Source organism: Lepidochelys kempii, chromosome 12 (genome assembly GCF_965140265.1).
Source record: "Lepidochelys kempii isolate rLepKem1 chromosome 12, rLepKem1.hap2, whole genome shotgun sequence".
In the NCBI taxonomy this organism is placed as follows: Eukaryota; Metazoa; Chordata; order Testudines; family Cheloniidae; genus Lepidochelys; species Lepidochelys kempii.
In genome coordinates, this window is record NC_133267.1 from 35,295,036 (window position 1) to 35,320,754 (window position 25,719).

At 42.9% G+C, this 25,719-nt stretch overlaps 1 protein-coding gene across 2 annotated transcripts in view; it reads left to right on the forward strand.

Annotated features, from left to right (window-relative positions):
• CRISPLD2 (cysteine rich secretory protein LCCL domain containing 2) overlaps nucleotides 1–18,572 on the forward strand; it is a 40,441-nt gene extending 21,869 nt beyond the window's left edge. For both annotated transcript variants that reach the window (XM_073308093.1, XM_073308092.1), the window contains 7 exons: nucleotides 138–204; nucleotides 1,338–1,468; nucleotides 1,648–1,691; nucleotides 2,894–2,966; nucleotides 3,838–3,913; nucleotides 12,433–12,566; nucleotides 14,864–18,572. In XM_073308093.1, coding sequence (XP_073164194.1) covers nucleotides 138–204; nucleotides 1,338–1,468; nucleotides 1,648–1,691; nucleotides 2,894–2,966; nucleotides 3,838–3,913; nucleotides 12,433–12,566; nucleotides 14,864–14,918 — 580 coding nt within the window. In that variant the 3' untranslated portion in view covers nucleotides 14,919–18,572. The remainder of the gene's footprint in view (nucleotides 1–137; nucleotides 205–1,337; nucleotides 1,469–1,647; nucleotides 1,692–2,893; nucleotides 2,967–3,837; nucleotides 3,914–12,432; nucleotides 12,567–14,863) is intronic.
• The last annotated feature ends 7,147 nt before the right edge of the window (nucleotides 18,573–25,719 follow it).

Sequence of the window (25,719 nt, forward strand, 5' to 3'; positions counted from 1 at the left end):
TGTGGCTGTTTTGCAATGCTGGTTTTAAATGGAGTAGTTAAATGACACTAATGGGATCACTATTAAATTAACTGTAATAAAAGTCTGACTCACATTTCACACTCACCACAGATATATATATCTCTCTCTTTAACTAGGTATCTGTGCCCAGCTGGCTGCGTTAACAGCAAGGCAAAAATCTTTGGAACATTCTATTATGAGACTGTACGTACTTTGTTATGGCTGATAGATGACATTTATTGGGGTTTTAATGGTAGTAATAGAAATGGAAAATGCTGGCAGTTCTAATGTAACATAAATTTTCTGCCCTCCTATGTTGGTGCTGTAAACTGTCTTACTGTAAACTGTATTAACTTATATAACAAAGGTAATCTGCATTTCCTCATCTATATGATAAAATCAGTGCTGAAAAGAGTATCTACTAAGGGTTTGATTTTGGTTCTGAGTGTCCTCTAGGCCCACTAAGTTCAACAGAAGTTGAGTGCCCTCCTGTACTTCACAGGAGTGCATGGCATCTTTCAGGATCTATCCCTCAGTGCAGTGAGCTATTGGGATGGAAGAGAAACTTTATATTAGAATTGCTTCTCAAGATGGTTCACAGGATGATGGATTTTTATTTTTAGGATGGCTCATTGAATCTTAAATTGTCAAAATAGTTTATAATTAGGGCAGGTCAACAATTTCCTGTCAAGACTGATTTTGATGGAAAACTGGGGGTTTGGTTAAACAATTTGGTTTTTACAAAATGTGCCTGCTTTCCAATGAAAATTTTGATTTTATTACTAAAAAAAAAAATGCCCCAAATATATTGAAGCTGAAATTCTGCTGCAGATGGCTCATGGGAGTTGTAGTTCAGTTGCTTTGTGCTCCTGTTCTTCTCTATGGGCTGGTTTTCCCTCTAGACTGCATCTCCCATGATGCATCATGGCTGGACAGCTGCCATGATGCACCACCTCCCCTCACCAAGGGGTTTTCAGCTGAAATATTTCAGATTTGACATTTTTGTTGAAAGCTCAAAATTTTCCTTTTGGGGGGGGGAATGAAACATTTTCCAACCAGCTCTCCTTATAATTTACATTTAAATACTATATTTTTTATTTAAAAAAATCCATGTTTGTCCTTAAATCAAGTAAGTCTTCGAATAAAAATAAATGCATGTGTGTTATAACAGTAAAATCCAGCAGGCTGAAACGATGCAACATTTGCTCAGTAAATGTAAAGTCTGCGTAAACTTCAGCTGGTCTTTAAGTATTTCTTTTACATACTTGTTTATTAAATGGCTTAGAACTATTTAGGAAACATTGGTATTAACATGCTATTTGTGATGTGATTTCCAGGCATCCAGTATATGTCGCGCTGCAATTCATTATGGCGTCATAGATGATAAAGGAGGTCTGGTTGACATCACTAGGAAAGGGAGATCACCCCTTTTTGTCAAGTCAACAAGAAATGGCATTGAATCTTTAAGGTAATGCTTCCCTCAGAAACCAGATCTCTACGTCTGGAGGGCCATGACTTGTACAATAAATCGTTCCACATTTGTCACTGTTTACAAGCAACAGAGAGTAGATCTTAAAGCAACTGTAGTGCATTTATTTGTTAAAGGTCAATGAAATATGTACACACATTTCTTGTTTTGCTTTGCAGTAAATATAAACCTTCAAATTCATTCATGGTTTCCAAAGTCACAGGTAAGTTTTTAAATGCCCCTTTTGTCATTATAACGTTGAGAAGAAATCAATGGTGCTTGAGTTTATTGTAATATATTGACATCATCATTCCAGAGCCATGTTCTTTTATGAATCTTAAATGGGCAAAACTCTTTGTAGTCAAGCGACTCTTCCTATTTGTGATTAGAGCATGTCAGGAAAAACAAAAGTGGCATTTTTCAAAACATTTCCTGCCCCTGCCCCATTTTAGAACCCATTTGAATAATGCCTCGGCCTAGCGTGACCATATTTCCCAAAGGGAAAATGGGACACTGCATGGGGCTGGCCCGAGTCCTCCCCATCCTCCCAGCGGGGGCTGGCCCAAGCCGCTCGCCCTCTCCCCTTCCCCCCCATCTGAGCTCTCCCTCAGGCAAGGCTCGAGTGAGCAGTGATGCACATACTCGTTAGGGTGACCATATTTACCAAAGGTGGGGGCTTGCATTGCTGCTTGCCCAAGCCCTGCCTGCCCCCCCACCCGAGCCTCCTTTTACTGAGGACCCCCCGCTTCCCCACATGCAGAGCTGGCATTTTCACTCACACCCCCTTCCCCCATGTTCCTCTACACCCTACTTTGTGACAAAAGTGGGCATTTGTCCCGTTTGCTCTCGCCAACTAATCAAAAGTTGCAAGAGCAAATGGGACAAATGCCCACTTTTGCCACACAAGTTGGGACAGCTGGAACAGGGCTTAAAAAAGGGACAGTCCCAGCCAAAACAGGACGTATGGTCACCCTACTGCTCAGCTTAAATACAACCAATATTTTGGCTCGTGTTACCTTGAGCTGCTTTAGGGTGAAGCCTCTGGCACTGGCAACTAGAAAGTTAAAAGCAACACTGTCATTTAGACTCAGAATTAGACCCAAAACCTGCCCGGGAACCCCCTCCGTATTCAAAAAAATCTGTAACAAAATCACACTACTCCATTTCTCAGATATTCTTTTCTTTAAAAAGCCATGGTCCTTGGAGAAGGATTTTCTAGCAATTTAGTAGATCTCCAGCATGAATCCTAATAAAAATATCTCTTCGATGGAAGCTGTTTCTAATGAAGACATTGAAATTATTCTTTTGGCTGCATCTGCTGGACATGCATCCTGTCAGATGTGATGCATAACTAATGCTTCTGTTTACTTCAGGAGCACCAGCTATTTGGCTTTGTAATTCATCTCTCTATATTGATTTCCACAGTGCAGACACTGGATTGTTACACCACCGTAGCTGAACTGTGTCCTTTCAAAAAGCCAGCAACTCATTGTCCAAGGTAAGCTGCATATCTCAAATATGATGCTATTTCCTTTGAAGCTAGACCTGTACTAGGGTAAGGGAAACAGAAGCTGAAGGATTGGATGGAGATATTGAACTCTTCCGATTTGAAGCTGATAAATTAAAGATATAGATTATGTCAGATTAACTGGGGTAAAGGTTAAACGAGGAAGCTTTTTCCATATCCAAAACAACATACTATATGAATAAAATTGCCTGCTTTCACAAACATGTTTGTGATCTGAGCATACTCTCAATGCTGGCATACAAACAAGTTCCAGGATTTAAAATCCATATTTTTGTGGGTTTATTACTGAGTTTTTTACCTGCTTCAGCAATATAAGAGGGTCCGAATAGAAGACCACCTCAAATTGGCCTCAATATGTGCATGTACAACTTTGCACACTTTGTTCAGTCACGTGCATGTGGTGTTTTGGGACGCTATCACTTGTACACCCAAATGATAAAATGTACACACACAAAACCTTCTTCCTCTTGATGCTGGCATGCGAACGAGCGTTGCTCATGGAAATTCCATCAGGTGCATGCATGAATGACGACGGGCAAAAAACTCTACCTGCAAACAATTGTGTGTGCGGGGCCAGGCACAAGGTCGGAAGCTACGCTTGGAGAATTTGGCCCAATGGCCTTCATTATCTCCTGTTTCACTGGCCTAAAGGAGTCTCATTTGCAGCTGTGTAGACACTATCGAGTTTCAGCTGAAAGGGGGAAAAAAGAACCAGTCAGCTGCTGCCACCTGCAAACCAGATGCCGGCCCTTGAAGGCTTCCTTCCAAGAGCTCAAGAATACAACTGTTTTTTCTCTTACTCCTTGATGTAGCGAATAAATATGAATAAATTGTTTTTCAGGGCTTACTGTCCAGCCCACTGTAAAGCTGAGCCAGCATACTGGGCACCAGTCTTTGGCACCAAGGTTTATGCAGATGTGAGTATTCCACTTTCCTATGTCTCTCCAAATAACAAGGTGACTGTATTGAAATGAGTGGATCCCCATGGTCATTTAAGAGATTCACATTCCATGAATTAGAAAGGTCAGAATTACATAGAGTCCCTATAAACAACAAGGAAATACCCTGCCAGCACATGGGATAGAAATGTCCCTTGAATTAGTTGGACACATTGATTAAATGTATCTAGTGTTGTACTTCAGAGTCAGCATTATAGTGCAGTGGATAGGGCGTCAGGGGTTGCACTCCCTTTTCTGGCACTGATTTGCTCTGCAGCCTTGGGAAAGTCACTTAACCTCTCTGGGTTTTTGTCTGTAAAATGGGGTTGATGCTTGTCCACCATCGTGAAGTCTCTTGAGGTGTACAGATGAAAAGCGAATAGCTTTGATTGGTACAAACGTTATATTATTACTCGACATAGCTTGTAAAAATAGATTCCCCCCCTTCTTATCTGTAAGTAGAATATGATTTGTGAGCAGTTGTTGTGGAAATGAAGTATGGGGGTGGGGTTTTGGTTTTTTTTTGTAGCTCTGTGAACAGCTGTCGAGTTGATGTGGATGGACAGAGGTTAAATGGCAAAAAATAAATGGACAGATATGCAAAGGAACTTTTTATTTTATTTTTTTTTGGTCACCACTTAGAGAGAGCATGTGTCTAAAATCCACTGACAAAACAGGCTTAGTATAGCTTCTCATTGCTCTTATGGATCATCTCCACATGGGGGAGGTGCAAACATATTGGAAAATATTCCTAGCAGGATCATGGGAGTATACGAAATAATACGCTTGGTATTGCTGGAACCATTCCATATTTGGTTGAATCAACTCTGCCTAAACTTCCACCTGGAAAAAGAGTGCTCCATTGGAGAGGGAGGGCAGGTCTTGGTTCCATTTTTGTTTGTTATAGATGTCCAGATCAATAAAGAAAGAAAACGGGCATTAGAGATTTGTTCTGGAGTTTGTGGGCCTTGGTGGAGAATTGCCTGTTGTTTTGTTGATGTTAGTTAGCGGAGTTGTTTCTTTTTTACCTTTGTAGTCACAGGCAGAATTAGGAAAAACACAGAGGAATTTGAAATTGGTGCCAGTTGTGGTTTGGCCTCAGAACTGGCACATGGTTAAATAAGTTTGTCCCTGCAAGGTCCCAAGAATAACAATTTCATTGGGCAAATGATCAGGTAATTAACTGATCAGAAGAACCTCATGCAACTATTTCAGTTGATATTTTTATAAAGCTATATGAATAAAGTTGCATTATAATCACATGCCAGTTTTCTGTTTACTCTAATCATCTATTAGGGCAATGATTCCGTTGCCTGTTTAGATACATAATAAGCCAAAAATTGGCATATAATTGTGATAATAAAATGTTACGTTTCTAGAACGCCTTTCCCCCAAAGCTCTTTCCAAAATATATACGCAGGAAAGATTTCAGATATCTCTGAAAAACAGCCACCCTTGCTGGGAACCATAGCATGCGCTCTGTGTGTGTGTACTGTATAAGCACAGGAAGTAGAGAAGAATACTATCCAGTAGAAACAGCCGGGAAAGTTTTAGTGGCGGTGAAGCACTGGAATGGGTTACCTAGTGAGGTGGTGGAATCTCCTTCCTTAGAGATTTTTAAGGTCAGGTTTGACAAAGCCCTGGTTGGGATGATTTAGTTGGGGATTGGTCCTGCTTTGAGCAGGGGTTTGGACTAGATGACTTCCTGAGGTCCCTTCCTATCCTAATATTCTATGATTCTAGTGGGAAGAATGTGGCTATCCACACTAGATCTGCAGCAGGAGGAGTGGTGAAGACTATCATAAGATCTTTGAAGGTGACAAGCACTCAAGACCTCAATTTTGCATCTGATCTGAAAAAACTCCATAGCTGCTAAGATGTCCCTGAGGCACTAATTAAATACCACCATCTCAGTCCTGCATAATTTTATGATTTATACTGACTCAAAGGCACTAGTGTCCTGGTTCACAAGCTCCACTTCTTGTGAATCTCTGAGTTTGGGATTATATAAATGGGGGCATGGAATATGATTTGGGGGAAAAAATACTGCTCTGTCAAGGATTTGATAGATCTCCGTTAAACTAGTATGGCCAGGGCGTCAGAGATGATGGGTCTAACAAGGCATGTGTTGAAGAGTTTAGGAGCGTTAGCAGAATGGCAGGAAAAGACAGGAGTAGACTTGATAGAGAAGAAGGGGCTTGAGGAAGCTGTGGCAGAAGATTGTAAGCACAGTGAGGGGTACAAATAGGAAAGTTCTTTGCATTAACAATAAATCCGAGGACTGGAAGGCTGACAAAATAAGCAAACATTCAGTGCAATGAGAATTTAGTCCGAAGCCTTTCCCACAGAGGGTACTGTGTGTGTGGAATGCTCTGCAAGAAGGCATGCAATGACGTAGCATAAGCCACAAATCAGAAGAAAAATTAAAACCGACAACAAACAAAACTAGACAAATGCTAGTCTTCTCATAGGCCCTGTGGATTCCCATCCATAAAGTGGCACCTTCTTGGGACTTGTGTATATATGTCACAGACTCTGTTCTTTTTAATAGCTTAACTAAAGAAAACAAAAAGTATTTTTCCCCATTGAGTTTGTGCTCTCGCACTCTCTGTCATGTCAGCAGCACAAAACCCTGACCTGCAAAATGGTTTGGCAGCAGAGGAGTTAACGGGGCAATAACCTGCTAATCTGTGGGCATTAGCATCATAAAGTCACTACTAAGTAGGTACCAGAATCCAATTCAATGAGCTTGTAACCTTCTGATCCGCCTTGGAGAGCTTCAATGTTTACATGATCCCAGGATGCATGTGAAAGTTTGTTTTACCACAGAGAACAAAGCTCCAGCATCAGGAAGAAAGGATTTTGGCTGTACTTGGTTCTACTTGGGTTAGTCCATAGCCCCAGGAGCAACTAACCTCTGCAGCATGGGATTTTAACAGCTTTAAAGAAGATTCTGTTTTCTTCTCATAGAAATAAGGATGCTATTTTAGGTTGCGTGATGTCAAGGGCTTGGGAAACATATGTTTATAGGAAGTGAGGTCAATGTCGTTTTGGAAACCAACCAGGGACAAAGAAGCCAAGGTACTCATGATCAATGAGAAAATAGTAAGACCTCTAATGTGTTGCTGAAGTGTAATTGCTAGAGCCTTAAAACGTGCACAATAAATTGTGGAAGCGAACAGTAAGGAGGAGGAGGCGGCAAATGCAGGTCATCAAATCCAGATGTTCTGCAGTTCTGCTAAAAGTTATTTCCAGTGTAGAAAAAGATGTTCCATGACCTTGAGGAAAGCAGGACACTGATTGTGGTTAAAAACAGACAAATGAAAGCACATGCACAACTCTCCCCTCCCTGGCTTCAAGCATAAAATGATTTGTTGGGCCCATGCATTGATGCACCTTATTACATGGCCATGTGCATTAAATGGATGAAGCTCCAAAAGCAGGAACAGGTGCATTTGTAAGGGCCCCATCATTAACTTTAATAATGCATTTTGTTAGACTTGCAAGTTTGGTTTCGGTCTTTCCAATATGAGAGATTTAGCTCCGCAGAGGTGTAACCAAGCTCTCTCACCCCTATCTTTTATGGGCAATAGGCAGCCTGGATGGACCAATCCTGGCTCCCGTTACAGACTTTGGAAAAAATTTCCATTGAGGGCCTCCCACAAATGCAAGACAGATGTAAAGGCTGGCATATTTTACAAAGCAATGGTGCTATCTTCTGACCATCTCTGGTGGATTACATGTAAATAGCCAGCATTGTGTTAATAACAAAACCAGGGTGAAATTCTTCATGGTGATTCAGCAGAATGATGGAATGGTTCCTCCAGAGATAAAATGGAAACCTTAGTATATTTGGACATTTAAAACCGAAGTGGACAGAGCATTAGAGCACATGCTGTAGGGAAAAGTTTAGATCTGGCTCCAAACTTCACAGCTCAGGCCCATCTCCAAAAGAATCCCGTTTCCAAGCAATAGAAGGGTTAAGAAAAGTCAGAGCTTCTTTACACTAGATTTCCAGAGTCAAGTGGTATACACGGGACATGGCGGAACAACTGCCAATACCCTTTCGGCAGGAACCATGTGGCCAACAAACTCCATCTTGCATTGCTTCAAAAAATCCATCAGTTTCTGCTGTGTCTAACAGTTTTGCTGTTTTGGAGGGCATATGGCTGGGCATCTTGGATACTGAAGCTGGGATAAGCAATGGTCACATTCTCATCTTGGAAAGATCACAAGTGAAATGCACACATCACTGTCCAGTGAAATAGAATAAATGGATGTCGTTGACTCTTTCCACGTCTTAGAGAGAAGCCAAATAACTGTTTGGATTAAAACCGGATTGGGTAGCCAAGTTTGCTGTTAAAAGTTTAGGACGGGGATTGTTATGGGCTGAGACAGAAACATGGCCTCAGTTTCTACCGAAGCTAACTTAGCCCTCCATCCGCGCCCCACAAAATGACTTTGCTGTGAGGGGCACCTGCAAGCTGCTATACCGAGATCTACTTTTGGTTGTTGGGTTTAGTGTGCGGATGCTGAGTGCGGTTGGTGGCCTTGATATACAGGAGGTCAGGCTAGATGATCTGGTGGTTCCTTCTGACCTTAAACTCTCTGACTGGTTTAGCCAAATCAACCAAAATATGGATGATTTTTCATTCTTTATCAGCAATAACGTCACTTATTTCCCATTCCAATTAGTTCCAGTTTCCATCGGTGCTTCCTTTTTGAATGGGGCTGGCTTCCAAACAAACTGTACCCCGAAAGGCCTTGCGGAGTTAGGCAGTTGAAATGCAGAGATAAATAATATTGGTGGGAGAAGGAAATGAACTGGCACAGCCAAAGAGGAGGGTGTTATGTTCATGGCATATGCGTAGAGAGTTAGGAACCCCCCCCCTTTCATTTATACTGTTCCTAGAGGTTTGCAAGGTAACACTACTTTATTTCTTAGAATCCAGAAACCTAACACAGCAACAACCAGAAACAGAGAGAAAGCAGGCTGCCCCCTAAGGCAGAGAGGCAGTACTCAACCCACTTGCTCCAGGCTGGCTCTTTTTCAGACTGACTGCTGAAAGAGCCATATATCAGGCTTCCCGACACAGCCCCCTTGCCTGGAAGCAGAACCAGGAACCCCTTTACAACTTAAAGTGATAGCTTGTAATTTTAACACAGGTTTCAATACAGCACAGAAGGGAGGTGTTTCAGCTGAGATCTGAAATGAGGCAGAGGGAAGCAGACTGTTCCAGGCAGCAGAATGTGCAAGGGAGAAGGCTCTTGCACTAACGATTGGCTAGACTGTATGGAGGGACAAAGAGAGGAGAGTAATATTAATGCTAGCTGTGGTGGAGGAGAATGGAAAGATTGCTGGCCTATATTCTGTGGTGATGGACATGCTATACATAAGTTGCAAGGTGAAGCCGCAAAGGATTGTTTTTAAGAGGGATTTGTTTCTTTATGGTAGATAAAGGGGCCCCACAGGGATTTTTCCCTCCCCTTATTTGTTTTTGCCTTACAAAAATCTGCAGTTTCACTTCTGGTTTTGCAGGCAGCCATTTCTCACTGAAGTTAATGAGAGCTACAGGTGCTTGGTGGTGCTGGAAATCAGGTTGCTTCTGTTTTAGGCACCTAAATGTGGTTGTTGGATCTTAAATGTAAGAGCCAGGTTTGAAAATGTTGGCCTGGTTCTTTGTAGCGGTTAAAATAAAAGGTTGGCCTGTTCCCGTCTGCACCTTCGTTTATTCAGCGAAGAAAAATTCAACGGTTGCTAATGCCGAAAGGAATGTCTCTGGGGCTGTGGGCTGTGTATCAAGCAGGGATCTTTATCAAAGCTATGTGAGAGTTTTTAAGCTTTTATGAAACACAGGAGCACTGGGAAATGTATACATAACGAATCGTGCAGCCTTCTTTCTTGGTTCATGGTGAGACTTGCACTTGAAAGGGAAATGTGTGTCCCATTCATGTTCAGGAACCCTGAGGAGATGAGAGAGAGAGACTCTCTCTCTGCTGTTGTGAGATAAAGGTAGCTTAGTCTCCAGCTGTCTCATTTGTGAGGCAATTAGCTGCGGAGAGATTTCCTTAAGAAGGAAGCCTGCATAACGAGGCCGATTTTTATCACCAGTGGAAACCACAGCATGTTGCCGAGCCCCCGAGGAGGAGGACATCTTTGTTTTCAGGCTAGTCACACTAAATGGGGACTTGATGGGTGACTTACGGCTTCTCTACTCTTGAGATGCTACAGCGGCACAACTTCAGTGTAGACACTGCCTATGCCAGTGGGATGGGTTCTCCTGTTGGCGTAGGCAATCCACCTCTCCGAGAGGCAGAAGCTAGTCAACAGAAGAAATCTTCCGTTGCCCCAGCGCTGTCTACAGTGGGGGTCAGGTCAGCTTAACGAAGCTGCTCAGGCTGTGGATTTTTCACACCCCTGAGTGACCTAGCTGGGTCAACCTCATTTTTAGTGTAGACTAGGCCTTAGTTCATAGGCCTGTTCATTGCTAATAGTTTGATGCAGCTGGTGCCAGACAGGGCTCCCCGGAGATCCCAATTCTGCAGGATTCCAGAGATACTAGGATCCATCCCAAGAAAGTGGGGCTGAGGCAGAAGCAGAGAACCTGCTATGTGGTATCTTTTGCTGTGCGATCCCTGAGGCCCCAGTGCCCTTCCTTTTGGGAGAAAACTCCTCCATCCTCCTAGTGCTTCCCATCTTCAGAGCACTTTTCCAACAACTCATTAAGATAAAGACTCATTGGCAAGATAGAAGATAGGAACCCAATTGGCTGATAGGGGAAGCGGTATGTAAAAAACAGAATGGCCAAAGAATGAACAAGCAGAGGAACAGCAAGTTCTGGAAGAAAGGAATGCCTTGGAAAGAACACCGTTAAGGATGTGTCCCCGTGGAGAGTGTTACAAATCGCCTTGGACAGTTTATTCAGGACAGTTTAATTTAATGAGCCAATTTTAGATTTACAGATTTCCCATTGCATACTAGAGCAAATTCAAAGCATATCTTCCAAACAAAGTGTTCCTGTGCTGTCTTGCCCATATATAGAAGCAAAACCAAACTGGCAATTAAAACTGCGAAAGCTGCCAAGAGATAGGCAATCCAAAGTGATAAATATATAGGGAATGAGGGCAAACCTGCCTTTTAAGGCCTTGGAGAGCGAGCGAGCATGATCTATAGTATGCAGATGCCGCTGGAATATTGCTTTGCAGGTTCTGCAGTGAAAGTTTGATTTTTAAAGATCAAGAAGTTTGTGGATTTTGAATTTTCACCTGTTCCGATCCTCAGTACTAGAGCTGATTTTTGTTCTGCTCCCTAGCAGTGTATAATCTTTTTAGAAGGTTCACGTCCAAGTTCATAGTGAGCCTTCTCTGCTATCACTCTATTTCCTGGATGTTTTTGTAGGTTAGTCATCAGTTGCTGGTAGGTTCTGTTCTTGCAGCAAACAAAACAAAATAAAATAAAAAACAGAAGCAGTGTGCAATACAGAGATTGCAGGCCTCATTTTCATGATTGCCTGCTATGCTTGGTGTAGTCAGTGGGAGCTGTGGGTTCTCAGCACCTCTAAAAACCAGACAATGATGAAAAGCTCATTTTAGCTTTTGGGAAGATGGGACCTAACGCGTCTCAAGTTAAAGATGGGATCTAACGCTTCTCAAGTTATTTTTTTAGGCCAAATTCACCAAGGATCTCTGCTGTTTCACACCAGCAAACAGTTGCAAAACCTCTGACAATGCAAAGTGGCCACACCCTCTCATGTGGACAAAGGCAGGGTTGAAGAGGTCAAGAAGTGCCATTGCAGCCCCAAAAGAGGGCTCATGGACTAGTAGACAGGGCCTAGCTGACTGGTAAATCCATTGATTCAGTCATTCTCTGAAAGAAAAGGGGGACTTGTGGCACCTTAGAGACTAACCAATTTATTTGAGCATAAGCTTTCGTGAGCTACAGCTCACTTCATCGGATGCTGTAGCTCACGAAAGCTTATGCTCAAATAAATTGGTTAGTCTCTAAGGTGCCACAAGTCCTCCTTTTCTTTTTGCGAATACAGACTAACACGGCTGTTACTCTGAAACCTGTCATTCTCTGGATAATCTCCCCTTAGCAGAGTTCCTGTTGAGACCAATGGGCTGTTTGACCAGCCTGTTGAGAGAAGTAGTAGAAATACTGCTTACCCTCCATAGGGCGGTCACTACACCTCCCTGTGCCAGCCATGCTGAATTCTCACCCTTTGCAATTAGTAGCAGGGGCCATGTGTCATCTGCAAGAGCTCATCTAGGTTTATTTGGTCCTGCCTCAGCACAGGAGGCTGGGCTAGATGACTTCTCAAGGTCCCTTCTAGCCCTACGTCTCTATGATTCTGTGATCTGTAGAGTCCTTTCTCACTGCTCAGGCTGGAAGACAAACAACGTTCCCATAAGTCTCCCTTCGTTCTTCCTTATTTTCCTAGTCGTCAGAAAAAGGTCTTGGAACCCCAGCTAAATTAATTTACTTTATGATCTTTCAGAGTTCCAGTATCTGCAAAACGGCCGTGCACGCTGGAGTCGTTAAAGATGAGATTGGCGGTTACGTGGATGTAATGCCTGTGGACAAGAAGAAAAATTACACTGGCTCCTTGAAGAATGGCATCCAATCTGAGAGGTAGGGTCACTTTTCTTTTTTGCGATCAGTTTGTGAAAATGTGGCTGATGGGAATTGAATATACAAGGTAAGTGATTCTAACATGTCAGTGTAAACTCAGAGAAGCAAACGAACAAAACAGTGTGTCATCCCTTCTTTGCCTTTTGCAGCTGAATGCATTACTCTTGGACTCCGTATATTAAGGATGTAATACTATTAAGCGTCTCCTTAGTTTACAAATTAGTTTAAACTAGTCAAAATATGAATACACTGTTAATAAATTTCACTGGGTATACAGCACTTTAAAATTTACTCTGGTTTTTAGCAAAGTCATTATTAATGTTGGGGGAGCAGTTTCACATGAGTTTTATCCTCAAACATTCTGGCAAATTAACACCACTGAAAAGATAAACACGTGGTCTGCATCTTTCATCGTACAGTCAGCTTTGTGGCTTTCACTTGGGTATTCCACTACTGAGTTCTGGGAAGTCTAATATATTTAATAGCATAAGAACATGAGAATGGCCATGCTGGGTCAGACCCATGGGTCCTTTAGCCCATGCTGCAGACGTTCATGCCTTCAAATCTATTACAGAGTAGTGGAGGACATGCATGGAATAAAGCTGGCATCTTCTTAAAACAAGGCCGGTGAGCTATCCGGGGGTCAGTTTGGATACAGTTGTTGTTCTGCATCAAATTTTTTGCAGTTACACTGTGCAAACGTTTTGTTTGTTTCAGTTTGTACATGAACACGCCCCCTCAAGATGTTTGCTCAGCCACTTGTCAATGGTGAATACATTAAATCCTTAACACACAAAAGAGGAACTAGATTCAAAAAGGCCCAGATTTTCGGATCTTGCTTTTCTGCAGACCTACATTGTCCTTTTACTCTGATGGAGCAAGGAAGTGCAGGCTTTAATGCCCAATTATGTGCCTGGCCGGTCTGTGGAATGTATCATTGGTGCAGTTGTATGTGAAACACACTTGAATTTAGGCACACATTTTGCACGTGCAGCACTCTGAAAATGCAACCTAACAGATTTAATAATCTCACTTAAATGCAAAGTGTGAAAACGGTCACAGTTCGGCTCAAGGAGAGGGGAGAATGAGACTCAGAGAAGCTGCCTGTGGTTAGTCCGTAGCGTTTGGGAATTGTGCTGATGGGAAATCTGTAGGGTTGCCATCACTAGTATGTGTGGGATGCAAAGTGCATTTACCAGGAAAAAAACCCTCTTTTTTTTTTTAAATTGCAATTGGCAGTGGACTGGAAACTGCCACTGTTATGTTCTTCCTAACAGTTCCTTGGAACACACAGTGTAATTAACATACAAGGAAGAATTTATTGGGTTAATTCCACCAGTCCAGCAGGAGAAGTGTCTGTTGCTCAGTCCTGTCAGCAGAAATGATTAGGAGGAAACGCAGTGTCCAGATTTCTTTCTTTCTCTCTCTCGCCCTCACTTCCCCCAGGGGTGCTGGACTGAGAAATATTTCCCAAGACAGTTTACATCAGGAATTAGTGAAAAGAGAGATCTCTAGAGCTGAGACTGTCTCCAGAGACCCAGCTGCTTTTATTTTTTCCCGTGGGTGCTCCGCTCCCACCCCGAGGCTCCGTCCCTTCCCCCAAGGCCCCACCCTTGCTCTATCTCTTCCTGCCCCCGTTCCGCCCCCCCCAAGGCCCTGCCCTCGCCCCGTCCCCACTCCACCCCATCCCCTGAGGTCCCCCTCCTGCCGCTTACTGCTCTCCGCTCTCACCCGAGCATCTCCTGCCAGCATCCAAACAGCTGATCGGTGGCCCCTACAAACAGCTGATTGGCGCTGCTGCCAAACAGCTGTGGCTTGTGGGTGCTGAGCACCCTTTATTTTTTTCCCATGGGTGGTTGAGCCCTTGAGCACCCATGGAGTCCGTGCTTATGGATGGCCCTCAACCTTTACACTTTTGCTTTTGGTGTGGTACTCATGGCCTCCTTGCCACTTGCACTGACTCCCTTGTCGTGGTGACGGCTCACCGGTCTCCCGTATTGAATCTTGTGGGAGGTGGTCATGTAGGTAGCAGCTTTTCAGTGCACTCTTAAGTTTCACCAGCTATGAATGCGTGCCTTTCTGTGAAAAATACATGCCTCAGGGCTCAGTGTGGTAATGGAAACTCCTGAACTGGGAGTAATGGAAGCTCAAGTGCTTCAGAAATTCAGAATGCAGATGTGCAAATAAACATGCATTCAAATCAAATGAATAATTGAAGCCACTGATCTCCTTACTGAAGTGACTATGTGGGGAGCTGCTGCATCTCCCTAAGGTTCATAATGATTGTTCTTTTTCAGCTTGAAGAGTCCCAGTGAAGGGATGGCTTTCCGAATTTTTTCCGTGAAGCAGTAAATTCCCCGGGAAGGTGCAAGTTTCTTCTGGAGAACAATCCACTGATCTTGAGGGACAGCAAAGTTCATTTGATGGCATCTGCTCTGAACACATTCTCCTTGCCGATTTCTTTCAGGGAAGAAAGATTCTGACTCAACTGTCCACGTCACATCTGCACCAGTTCAGCGTTTTGTTTTTTGTAAACTCTAGGGCATTCAGACTGTTGTAACTTCAAATTCCAAAAGCGGTGTGCTGAACAGCTTGAGTGTGGATTCATTTACAACAAACATCGGAACCCCTGGCTGGTCCACAGATAGTGTTTTAGGTCTTGAAGTACCTGCCCCAATGGAAGTATCAACACATGGTTGGCAAGGTGGAATACATAGTGAAATATTGTGTGGATGGGGGGCCCTTTAAAACATAGTTTTAAAGCTGCTCCTTTTGTGGGGTGGGGCATACGACTTCTTTGGAACTGTTTGTATGGCAGGGTTGGCTTTTCTGTTTTAAAAGCAAAACCTTCGTGTTTACCTAATCAGCTCACATGTGCATAGGAAACGTTGAGTCAGATCTGTGGCATATTGCATTAGGTCAAGTGGTGTCATGATGTAACATGAGGTCGGATGTCCGTGGCTGCCTGAAGGACTCTTGGAGATGAGGTTGTCTGAAAAATGTGGTGAAAATAAGAAAAGGTGATGACAATCCCCACCCCTGAGAAACAAGGACCCCAGCCAACCAAAAATGGGGTGTTGGTGTTTGCTGGCCAAACATTAGCAGTTAGTTAGGAATTTGGGTTTCCTATGAGAAGTTGTGGAATTAGCGCTCCTGTCCTGGCACATCTCTGTATTATGCTACACACCGGTTTTTTTTTTATTTACAGTTAAATGCAATTTATTGTTGTATACAGCAGTGCTGGTTTTGTCTGTAGTAGTTAAGCAGTGATAAAAAGTTAATCTTATTTTTGTTAGAAATGGGTGCAACTATATAAAGTATGTTCACTTTATCTTTATGAAGATTTTTTGTACAGTTCTGAGGATTTAAATATACGGCATGGGGTTGGATTGTTTGCTTGCATACAATCGATAGCATATAGTGATCTTAGCTTCCAACATGATTTCTGTGTCTGAGAGCATCTGGAATCAAAAGTGTTGTGTTTTTAAAACTTATAGGTCTTCTATTGAATTTATATTTAATAATTTGAGTCACACTGCTCCGAACAGCTGTTTAAATACATTGCATAGAATGGTTTAGAAGGAATTAAAACTAGCCACAAAATCAGCCTAGTATGAAACTGCCCTGTAAGATAAGATAGCAATCTTGTGATTTATGGCTGAAGCTAATTTGTTCACAACTTTTAGGGGGTTATTAGAATTGGTCTAAGCACAAAACTATTTTTCCCTTAATGGTCAGACATACAGTAACTTACATTACATTACAAGGCAACATAATCTTTATCTCTTTGGTTGATGTAAAAAGATATCCCTTCACTCAGTAACTCGATTTTAGTATGTAACATATGAGGAATATTTCACTTACTGTTACAATTATTTAGCCACTCTATCTGGCAGATGTTTCATGGCTTTCCATAGCCTTCCAATGTCCAGGCTATGTTTAAATTAAATTAAAGAGGGATAGGAAAACCAGCTATAAACCTATTCCAAAATGTAGACCAATAGCATTATATGGATAAGCACTTATTTTATTTAATTTTTAAACTCCATGAAATCAGCACGGAAATTACATTTGTCAGTCCCTTTGTTTCATAACTGAGGTTTCCTTTCCTTGTGAAATCTGAGTTTAAAAAGAGACCTTTCATAACTGAGCAGGTTTGCTCGTTTTCGAGAAGTTACACACAGCAAACCTATTTTTGGAATGGCTCTGGTAAACACCTAGTCTTTATTTATTTAATGTGGTCTTCTAAGGTATGTTGTGTTTGCTTTATAGTAAGGAAAACCATTTACATTTTCAAGGTAAATTTATGTGACAAATAGCTGGAATGTGTCTTTAAAAAGTGCCTGTTAGGAAATGACTGAAATCTTGGCAGTGAGTTAAGTCAGGTTCCTTGTTTTGCCTATTATGAATGATAACATTGGAAACAGGCTAGTTTAATCCCACCACATTTTGAAGTATGAATCTGTGGCCTCCACAGGCCAAATAGGAGTTACACCTTCAATAGCTGAGGATAGAACTGGAAAAATGTAATAAGGATCAATCAATTGTCCACTGAAGTCAGTGGCAGCCTTTCCATTGAATTCATGGGTGTTGGATTGGGCTCATGTTTAGTTCTATTGTACATCCCAGTCAAAGTAGAACATCACTGCTCCATTACCCTGTCTGTGAGAATCAGTCATCTTGTAGAAGGAGGGAAAGAAATCTGGACTGGAATAACAGGAAAATCTGAGAATCACCAAGAAGCATATGTACAAATTCAATTGACCAAGAATTTATCTTTCTTACAAAAGAGGAAGGTGAAAAACATAAAAAGTGAAGTTGTGAATATAAAATAAATGATATCCTCATTCTATACCTTGAATTATCTACAGCCAAACAATTTGGATTTTCAGAAACTGGTATTAGCGTAAGTCTGTGTCTCTGGTTAGTTTTATAGGTGCTGTTCAACAGATAAATCAGGAATTTGAGGAGCAACCATTCTTTGAGGTTCTGGGTGCTATTAGTTAAATAATATCTCTATCGTATTTAGGAAGGGTCACATCCTGCCTGGCATTATTAAGGCATATCTTTAGTTGTGTTCAATTGTATATACCAGCTGCCCATATTTAGGAGGAACAGGCTCTGTTTTTAGCCAAATATATACTGATTTTACATCCGTCTTTCCAAGCATTTTTCAATCTAATATGTTTCAATAGAGTTTCTAGGGGCAGTGTCCCCTTGTCTTTATATTATCAAATGCCCTGATTCAGCAAGGTTCTTAAGAATGTGCCTCACTTTAGGCATGTGAGTAGCCTCACTGATGTCAAGGGGGTCATATTTTTAAAGGTCTTTAGGTGCCTACCACTGAGCTCAACAGGCATTAGGCACCTAAATACCTTGGAAAATCTGGGCCTAAGGGATCCAGTAGTTAAGCACCTCGCTGAATTGAGGCCTCATAGGCTTTCATTGCTGGCGAGTAAGTTTCATTTCAACACCAATATAATCAACCAGAAACATCATGTCACACAATTGCCACTGAAAAGAATCTGGTTCCACACGCTGGATTTCCAGAGAACATAACAAGTTTCGTTGGGAAACTTTGCAGAGTTACTGCAGTGCTTTCCTGAATCAGGGCCCCACGAGTAGTCCCACTGGAGTTAATGTGCATTGGAAGCAATCTAGGGCAGAGTACCTGAAGTCAATGGGACCATTAACACAGTAAGGTGCTACTGAGCAGGAGTTTGTGTGCCAGAATTTGGCTCCTATTTTGATTTTTTCATTATGCGGAGTGTGGATACAGGAGAACAGCAAAGAGGGGAAAAACCCCACTAAAATATAAGAAGTCACTTTGGTTTTTATTTTAGTGTCACACTAAAATTTTAAGGCAATTGATGTTGGGAATTAAATCATTTGAAACCCCTCCCTAGTAACTGCATTTCTGTTGCTCTTACCTGGCTTTGAAGCAGCTATTGAGTTGAATAGCTATTGACCGTAGGCTGCCTCAGCCTGCAGTTTATGTATTTGCTTTTTTTCTATGAAAAACGGGTTTTTTGTTTTTACTACTTCCTGTGTACAAAAGTTTAGTGTAAATGGGTTTTGCCTTTGCATGATCTTTACGGGGCTGTCTTTTTGTTTATAAAACAATAATTTTTCTAAATACAAAACTGTTAAATATCTTTGTTTTGTTTTCTGAATTGTGAAATAAAACCCATACCAAAAACAGATGCCAACCCCTTGTTTTTAATGTTTAATTTTTCAATGGCTTTATTTAGGAGGCTGGCCTGGGCTACCTATTTTTATTTATTTATAGCACACTAGCACCTGGGCACCTCAATTAAGATCCCGAGGTGCTCGGTGCTGTGCAAATGGGACAGCTACCATCTTGGCCGACGTACCGCGGATTGAATCAGGGACTTCCAAAGCTGAAAGCGTAAATCTTTAACTGAGAGGCCAAGCTCTGTAGCTCGGGTTGTAACAAACTCACATCTTCTGTCGATCGGGCACAGAGGGGAATCTATTATTTTGGGGAAGTTCTATGGCCTATGATATACAGGAGGTCAAACTAGATCACAGTGGTCCATTCTGGCCTTGGAATCTATGAATCTACAATAGACACTGAACAGTAGGTTATATATAGGCCTGGTCTACCCTACAAAATTAGGTTGACTCATGTCTACACTCCATCTGACATAAGTGCCCCATTACAACGACACAGTAAAACCACCTTCCCGAACCGTGTGGAGCCCTCATCGAGCTACCTAAGTCAACATAATGTGAGTGTAGACACTGCACGACCTGTGCCATCCCTAACAGTTCTCCAACAGCTCAGGTCCCACAGTGTCCTAATCCCTGTGACAGTGATTGCTCTGGCCACAGTTGTAAACCGCACTACTCATGAGTTATGGAGACTGGAAGCCACACAATTCCTTTAAAATCTCCCAAGTGTTTTGGAAATGTCTTTTCCTGATTGCCTACCTTGGTGGAGCACACCGAGCCGCACTCCCTTGTTCTGCACAAGAGACCATGCGAGCTCCATTTGCTCGACCCATTCATGCCTGGAGTAGACAGGAGGAATTGGTTCGCGTGATCCTATGGGAGAGAAAAGGCTGTGTAAGGTCAGCTATGGACCAGCTGTAGAAATGTGGACATCTACAGAAAGATTGCACAGGAGTCTCAGGCAAAGCAGTAGGACAGGGATCTGCAGCCGTGTCACATGAAAGTGAAGGAACTGTGGAAGGCATATCATGAGGCCAGGGAGGCCAACAATCAATCTGAGGCTGAGCTGCAGACCTGTCTCTTTTACCACAAGCTGCATGCCATGCTTGATGGAGACCCACCAGCACCCCACAAACCACTGTGAACACCTTAAAGGTGCCTGAGACAGAGACCCCTGCCATGAACCGTGAGGAGGAGGAGGTGGGGAAGAAGGGGGTTGGGTCCAGCCAAGTCACAGAGCAGGACCTTTCGAGACTCCTCCACAGTCTAGCAAGCCAAGCCCAATGAAGGGAAGGGACCTCGGCTGATAGTGTGCGTGCATTTTCCCTTAAAGTGTTTATATTTAAAGATGGCTCCCATCCTGTCCCCAAGGTATGACACAGGTATCTACTCTTCATTGTTTTACTCATCCTATAAGAGGAGGCAGAATTGTTATCTGCTTTACATTCCCCTGTTGGGTTTGGCTGTTGGGCATGCAGAGCTGTTCATTTATGTACACAGGGATATCCCTTGTATCCAGGCATGCCAATGGGAGAGGGGGCCAAGGGGTTAATTGCCCACGGGCCTGGCGATTTAAAAGGGCCTGGGCGGATAGATACGTATTCTTTTAATAAAAATTAAGATAAAAACCAAAAGAACTCCAGTTTCCTGCGGCTCAGTACAGAGCGCCGTCCCTCGTTGTGACAGTAACCATTTGCCAGCACACTTCTGCACCCTGCTGGTCTGGCAGAGCATCAGCAACAGCAGCCTGGGACCTGTGCAGCTTGCTGCCCCCTCTGGCTGCTTGGGAGCAGCTGTGCCTGCCATGCTGGCTCTCCGGCTGCGGGGCTGAGGACAGGGAGACGCTGACCTGTGAGAGCCACAATGGACAATGTATGTGCACTGAAATGGACAGAAATTTTGCTGCCTTTCCACTTTCAAAGTCCCATCCCATTAATCTGTGTCAAAAGTTTGTAGTGCAAAGTTGGGCGTTGTTTTTCTGCACAGGTTTTTGCAACTCAATACCTTTCTATTTTTTGAAAATAAAATGATAGCTCACAACACATATTGAAGAATGAACAGTGGTACTCAAAGCACCCAGTAACTTGTAAATGTAGAGCAACAAAGGAAGCCCTCCTGGGTTCAAGAAAATACCCAGCTGTATTTATAAATGTACAGCGAGGGCTACACAATTCCTAACAGCACCCAACACTTCAGGCTGAGAGAACAGCCCAGCACAGAACGTTACTGTGGCTGAATGTCAAAGTGCCTTTCACAGACTTCTTCAAGCTTTTGCAATGGCCTTTGTGTCCAGCTGTGCAGAGTCAGCAGACAGCCGCTCCACCTCCGTCGTCCACCCTGGGGGCAGCTTTTCTTCCTTTGCCTCACAGCTATTATATGGGACGCAACAGGCAGCTACAACCATTGGGATATTTTTCTCAGTGAGATCCAATCTAGTGAGTAAACGCTGCTAGCTTCCCTTAAATCTTTCAAAAGCACATTGGACAGTCATTCTGCATCTGCTGAGCTGGTACCTGAATCTTTCCTTGGTCCTGTCAACATAACAAGCGTACAGCTTCATGAGCCACAGGAGCAAGGGGTAGGCTGGGTCCCTCGGAATCGCTACAGGCATTTTGATATTGCCAATGGTAACCTGCTGGTCAGAACAGAATGTCCCTGCCTGCAATTTTCTGAACAGTCCTGTGTTCTGAAAGATCTGAGCATTGTGCCCTTTACCTGACAAGTCCACATTGATATCAGGGAAGTGTCTCTGGCGATCCACCAAGTCTTTCATAACTGTAGAAAAGTAGCCCTTTCCTGCTGATGTACTCTGTGGCAAGGTGGGCTGGTGTCAAAGTAGGACATGTGTGCCGTCTATTGCCCCACCGCAGTTCAGGAACCCCATTGCTGCAAAGCCATCCACTATGTCCTGTACATTGCTGAGAGTCAGAGTCCTGCATAGCAGGAGACAGTTAATGCCCCTGCACACTTGCATGACAATGGCTTCTCCTCTGGATTTTCCAACTCCAAAATGACTTCCTACTGACTGGTAACAATCTAGCATTCTAGCATCCAGAAAGCTGTCTTCTCTCCTATCGGGGAGGGAAACTATTTTTCCCTGTTTGGCCATAGACTTTAAAACATAATAGCATTAAGTATCCATATTTCCTCACATACATTTCATGATGATATTAATCACCAGTTTCATTAGCTTTCAGAAAATACCTAACTCTTATAATGCAGTAGTATTGTATACAATCAGTTGATTCAATTGCTTATCACTTGAGGTTCAGATTCCCTGTCTTTATAGACTGGTGAAGCTTTGCAATGGATTTGTCTGAAGGTTACTGTTCAAGCTGTGGGGAAGGTGACAAGAAGTCTGGTGGTAAAGGAAGCTCCATGCTGTTTCTTCCCCCACTTGCTAGCTTAATAGCTTTGTTTACCTAATATGTAAAAATGGACCATTTTTTGGCTGAAGATCAGGTTGGTCAGAGAATCAAAAACACATTCCTTTGTCTAGGGCAGACTTGTTTACCAACTTCCCTGGACATGCCTTGTTTAAACAAACTTTAGTCAGAGTTTTAGCCTATATCTATAACTCTTAATACTCACTGTGTACATACATCACACAGGAATATAAATGATCAGTGAGTTATTAGTTTTCAAATGATACTTTACACAGTATATTTTGTACAAAGATTACAGTAATGTGTGGGATGCTTACTGTCACACACAGCCCCTCTAGCTGCTGCAATGTAGGCATACCCAAAGAGCTTCCACGCAGGGGTTTAATGCAGTTTAACTAGTCCACTTTAAATTCACACTGTTAGTTAATTTGGATTACTTTTCCTGAGTGCCCTGTGTAGACAATCCCATAGTGAAGTTTGTCTTCTTAGCCTGCAGCCAGACTGACACAATAGCTCTGAGGAGTATGAACTGCCCAATCACCTTTATGGGTTATTAACATTAAAAAAGATGACCCCCATAAATGGCAACAGCATTAACTATTTCACTGCTCATTATTTTAGCAAAGCACTTCTGGTAGCTAATGTGCTTATTCCACAATCCCAAACTGCCTCCTCCACCTCCCAGATGCAAAAGCCCCTAACAGTCCCCCTACTCAGTTCCCCAAACTCACAATCAATGCAAAAACCGGTGGCCCATTGGAAATGTGGGCAGGGTCATATAAATTGAATGTAATAGCAAAATAAATACACAGGGGCCGCCATGTGGATTGTAATAGTCGTTTCCACATTTAATTAATTAAAAACCCTCTGTGTCATCTTAAACAAAACTCCTGTAGAATTTCTGGTCTTCTGCACCAGGGTGCTGCAAAACACCCAGGGCCCTTGCTGCAAAACTGAGGTCTAGCTTGCCAGAGGGGGAACCTAGGGCCTTGTCCACAGTCTTATTACTCTCTCACTGATATCTCTGACCAGAACCTCCACTGGTGTCAGTTGCCATTAACTTCAGTGGAGCTATGACAGCTGATACCAGCAGAGCATCTGCCCCTTTGTCTTATCTCTTCTTAAGCAACATGTTCTACCATGCACCTGCCCACAAAAGCTATTCATAGCATGAGCTATCTGCAACCTATACTGCTATTGCCTATTAGGGCTGTAAGTATGAGCCAGATGTGCAAAGGCCCAGGGCAAAACCCATTGGTCAAAAAAAAAATAGGAGAGAATAAGAAAAAGCATATTTGTGCTCCTCTACAGTTTTTTAGCCCAATTTTTCCATCTTGTTGGCTTTGCACCTTGGTTCCACCTTTTCCGCTTGCTCTGCCCTGGTTACAGCCCTGGGGAAAATACCCCAGGTTCTCTCTCTCACACCTAATATAACAAAGAAACCAGCCTTTTGAAATGGGGGGGATCCCAACCTGAGAATTTGGTCAGCCCTGTTATTGGGAACATGGGGTAAGGATTTTACCATGAACCAAGTCTAGCTTGTTAAGTGTTGGCTACTAGAAAGTGTTTTATCTTAATTTCTCTTGTAACCATTACTGAGACTTGAATTCGCTTAAAATCCTTTCTTCTTTTGTTAATAAACTTGTTTCATTTTTTATTCTTAAACCAATCCAGCACTGAGTTTAAACTGAACTATTTGGTAACTCCAGTTAAAGTAGCAAACTGTTGAATATTGACCCTTTACAGGGGCAACAGACCTTTAATAGCTGCACTTTGCAGGAAAGGGCTGGACAGGGCAGAACACCCCTTTTGGGTGAAATTGAGGACTGGGAGTGTGTTGGGGTCACCCTGCAAATAGTAACCCAGGCTGGTGGAAGCTAATGTTGCTGACAGGCTGCTGGGGTCAGAGTTGCTGGACCAGGGCTGAAGCTATACACAGACACTTAGGTGTGCCCTGCAGGCTGGTAGAGTATTTGTAAGCGGGTCAGGTTGGAAGTTAAACAGCAAAGCATTGTGAGGCACCTAAATTTGCAGGACAGGGAGGGACATAATCCCTCACTGGTCGGGATTGCACCGTGAAATGTCACAACCCCTTTCTGTGGGGCAAGAGGATACTTTTCTTTCTTTGACCTGGACATCTCTTCACCTGAGATTTCTGACTATGTTGCAGTCGTAGGGAGTCTGACTCCTTGGTAGAAATGTTTCTCACATGGGCTTGATGCGAACCTGCAAAAGGCTCCCTGGCACATTACAGTGTCTCTGAGCCATACAATTCCTCACATACATTCTTTTTAATAATGGGTTGAAATAATCTGAGGCTATAAATACAAAGCACCATGCCTGGTATGTGGGCACGTTCTTTCTGAGCCCTGCCATGATTTGTCAAATGCAGCTCGGCAAGGTTTTCAGGCACCTATGCCAGCTATGGGCCTGAGTCTCATTTATGCTAAAGGCTCTCTTTAAGACACTTAAATTACATTTGTGCTACTTTAGGGTATAGCAGGAGCAGTGCAAAAGTGTAAATGGAAACCAGCCCCTATATCTTCCCGGCTGTGGTTAAAATAGGATTGCTGAGTTGAATCAACAGACAAGGGATCCCTAATGCAAACCCCTTCTGGAGCGTTTACTCACCACCAGCTGTACTGTGTGTACAGTCAAATGCTGTATGCAATTTCCCTCATCTCCCCGCTCCTTCAGAGCCAAGCACATCTTAGTGCTATTAAGTGTCAGACTTAAATATAAGCCTATTTACAGTGGGGTTCAAACTCAGGGTACACAAAGAACATTATAGCTATGAGCTAAAGATGATCGAGGTCCAAGCTCACAAAACCAACTGAGTCCTTAGGAATGCTTTGCAAATATCATGAAAGCACAGTCCATCATAGACCTAGAGGACCCCTCTTGTAAACAGCTGTGGGAGATCAGTCACCCTGTGAGAATACAGTAGACAAACACTCAGAATATATTGCTAAGAGAAGTGGTGGCCTAAAGCACCTTGAGGTTCTTATTTCAGCAGCTTTCTATAAGTCCTTCTCTTGGTGAGCATGATACACCGTAAGATAACGAAGCGAACTACTGTGTTACTCTCGCACCCCACTTGCATACTACACCAAGAAGATAGAGGAGCAGATTTTCAAAAGAGTTCAGCATCCAGGCATTTCCATTTAGAGCAATTGTGAGAGCTGGCACCCTTTCAAAAATCTGGCCCTGAGGGAGCAAGTGCACTCTGAGCAGAGAGCTAGAAATTCCTGAGGGACCCTCCTAGTTCTAACATTGACGAACCTGTGGCCTTGGGCAAGTGGCCTATCTCTTTGGCTCACCTTTGTAAACTAAGGTGAATACCCACCTCACAGGGGTGGGGCAAGGATTGAGTCCTTATTAGTTAAGTGCCAAAGGAGGGATGAAGCCAGATTAAAAAATTATTATTTGTATTCTGGTAACACCGAAGGGCCCCAGTCATGGATCTGGACCCCAGTGTGCTGGGTTCTGTACAGAAACAGTCTAAAAAGATGGTCCTTGCCCCCCAAAGAGTTTACAATCTAAGTATGAGATGAGAGACAACAGACGAGGAC